Source organism: Octopus bimaculoides, chromosome 28 (genome assembly GCF_001194135.2).
Source record: "Octopus bimaculoides isolate UCB-OBI-ISO-001 chromosome 28, ASM119413v2, whole genome shotgun sequence".
NCBI lineage: Eukaryota > Metazoa > Mollusca > Cephalopoda > Octopoda > Octopodidae > Octopus > Octopus bimaculoides.
The window spans coordinates 8,891,102-8,893,454 of record NC_069008.1 but is presented as its reverse complement, the minus strand read 5'-3'; the positions used below and the strand labels follow the sequence as shown (position 1 = coordinate 8,893,454).

General features: G+C 36.3%; 1 protein-coding gene across 2 annotated transcripts in view; it reads right to left on the bottom strand.

Annotated features, from left to right (window-relative positions):
• LOC106872325 (anaphase-promoting complex subunit 7) overlaps positions 1 to 2,353 on the bottom strand; it is a 50,041-nt gene that overhangs the window by 40,163 nt on the left and 7,525 nt on the right. For both annotated transcript variants that reach the window (XM_014919272.2, XM_014919271.2), the window contains exon 4: positions 1,428 to 1,499. In XM_014919272.2, the coding sequence (XP_014774758.1) occupies positions 1,428 to 1,499 (72 nt within the window). The remainder of the gene's footprint in view (positions 1 to 1,427; positions 1,500 to 2,353) is intronic.

The window sequence follows — 2,353 nt, the reverse complement described above, 5'->3', positions numbered from 1 at the left end:
TATATATGTATGTATGTATCTATATATATATGTATATCCATATATATATACATGTAAGTGTATGTATGTATGTATCTATATATATATATATATATATGTATCTATATATATATATATGTGTATCCATATATATATAAGTGTATGTATGTGTGTATGTATATGTGAGTATTCCCCACATTGGAATATCAGGAATGAATGAAGAAAGCAGTGGAATTTGGATATACTCAAGTTGATGTCCACCTTTAGTGTTTTCAATTAATACAATTTCAAGATTTTGACAAATTCATTATCACCATCTTAACTTTTTCGTGACTGCATGGGTCAGTTGAAGTTCATTTGAGGCAGATTTTCTATGGCTGGATGCCCCTGTTCCCAACCCTCATGAGTTTCGAACTATGGTTATATTTCCCCTTGGCCAGATGTGCTCTTGCAGAATACTGGAAATGAAGCACTTCACTTGTATGACAGTTATTTACAACTATCACGTGATGTCAAGACAAATGAGATATAGACACATATACACTATATATATATATATATATATATATAGGCGCAGGAGTGGCTGCGTGGACAGTAGCTTATTTACCAATCACACAGTTCCGGGTTCATTCCCACTTAGTGGCACCTTGGGCAAGTGTCTTCTACTATAGCCTCGGGCTGACCAAAGCCTTGTGAGCGGATTTGGTAGACGGAAACTGAAAGAAGCCCGTCGTATATATGTGTGTGTGTATATATATATATATATATATGTGTGTGTGTGTGTGTGTGTGTGTGTATGTATGTGTGTGTATATGTTTGTGTGTCTGTGTTTGTCCCTGCAAAATCACTTGATAACTGATGGTGGTGTGTTTACGTCCCCGTAACCTAGCGGTTTGGAAAAGAGACCAATAGAATAAGAACTGGGGTCAATTTGCTCGACTAAAGGCGGTGCTCCAGCATGGCCGCAGTCAAATGACTAAAACGAGTAAAAGAGTATATATACACACACACACATACATAAATAAATAACCATGTGGTTGGAAAACAAACATCTTACCACACAGCCACAACTCTATGCCTATAGTATTAATAATATAGAAGACAGAAACTCAGAATCCATATATATATATATATATATTGTTGTATTTGGGGATGGTCATGTTGCCAGTTTAGCCAATAATTGAAATATATATATATACACACACACACAGATATATATATATATATATATATATATGTAGAAACTCTGCCAAATCAGAGTGGAGCCTGGTGTAGCCATCTGGTTCACCAGTCCTCAGTCAAATTGTCCAACCCATGCTAGCATGGAAAGCGGACGTTAAACGATGATGATGATGATGATGATATATATGAAATGTCTCACTGAATTCTGTATGGTCCATGCAAACAGAGAAAAGTTGCTGGTAAAATGATGGAGTGTGTGTACTTACAACATGTGAAATGTTCTTGCCTTTTGTCTTGTTTATGACTTTTTTGAGAAGGAGCGCTTTTCTGTACAAACTCTGAAAGAGAGAGAGAGAGAGAGAGAGAGAGAAGACAAGTGAGTGAGATTTAACAAATGTCTGGAACACATGCACCAGAGATAAAAGTGCCACTGTAGATAGATACATCTTTACAACGTGTGTTTGTTTATTGAATCATTAAGCAACTATCTTTCATATAATCAGTTGAAGGACAGTATATGTATACCAAGTCCACATTTGAAGGAATTATCTTAACTTTACATTTCTTTTGCGCTGATAAAATAAATATTGAACTGGCAGTCTTTTTCGACGATGAGGGTTCCAGTTGATCTGATCAACTGAACAGCTTGTTCGTGAAATTAACATGCAAGTGGCTGAGCACTCCACAGATATGTAACCTTAATGTAGTTTTCAAGGAAATTCAGTGTGATACAGAATATGACAAGGATGGCCCTTTGAAATACAGGTACTACTCGTTTTTGCCAGTTGAGTGGACTGAAGTAATGTAAAATAAAGTGTCTTGCTCAAGGAATCAAACTCTCGACGTTGTGATTGTGAGCCAAATACCCTAACCACTGAGCCACATGCTTGGATAAAATAAATATTACTACAATACTGGAGTTAATTTAATCAGCAACAACCCTTTGCTTTCCAAACACTGGGGATATGTCTTTCTTTTTACACCCGTTTTTCCATGCTGGAATCGAACAGATGAGCAAGTCATTTAAGGCATTGTTTTTTTTACAGCCAGATACCCTTCCTGTTGCTAACCCTCACATGTTTATCAAGTAAGGGTTTCTTTTCTTTATTCCAAATGTCTTTGAAGTGTAGAGCTAGAGGAGGGTTTTGTTAACAGGGAATGTTAGCAAATATTAATGCCCATACTGCTTTTT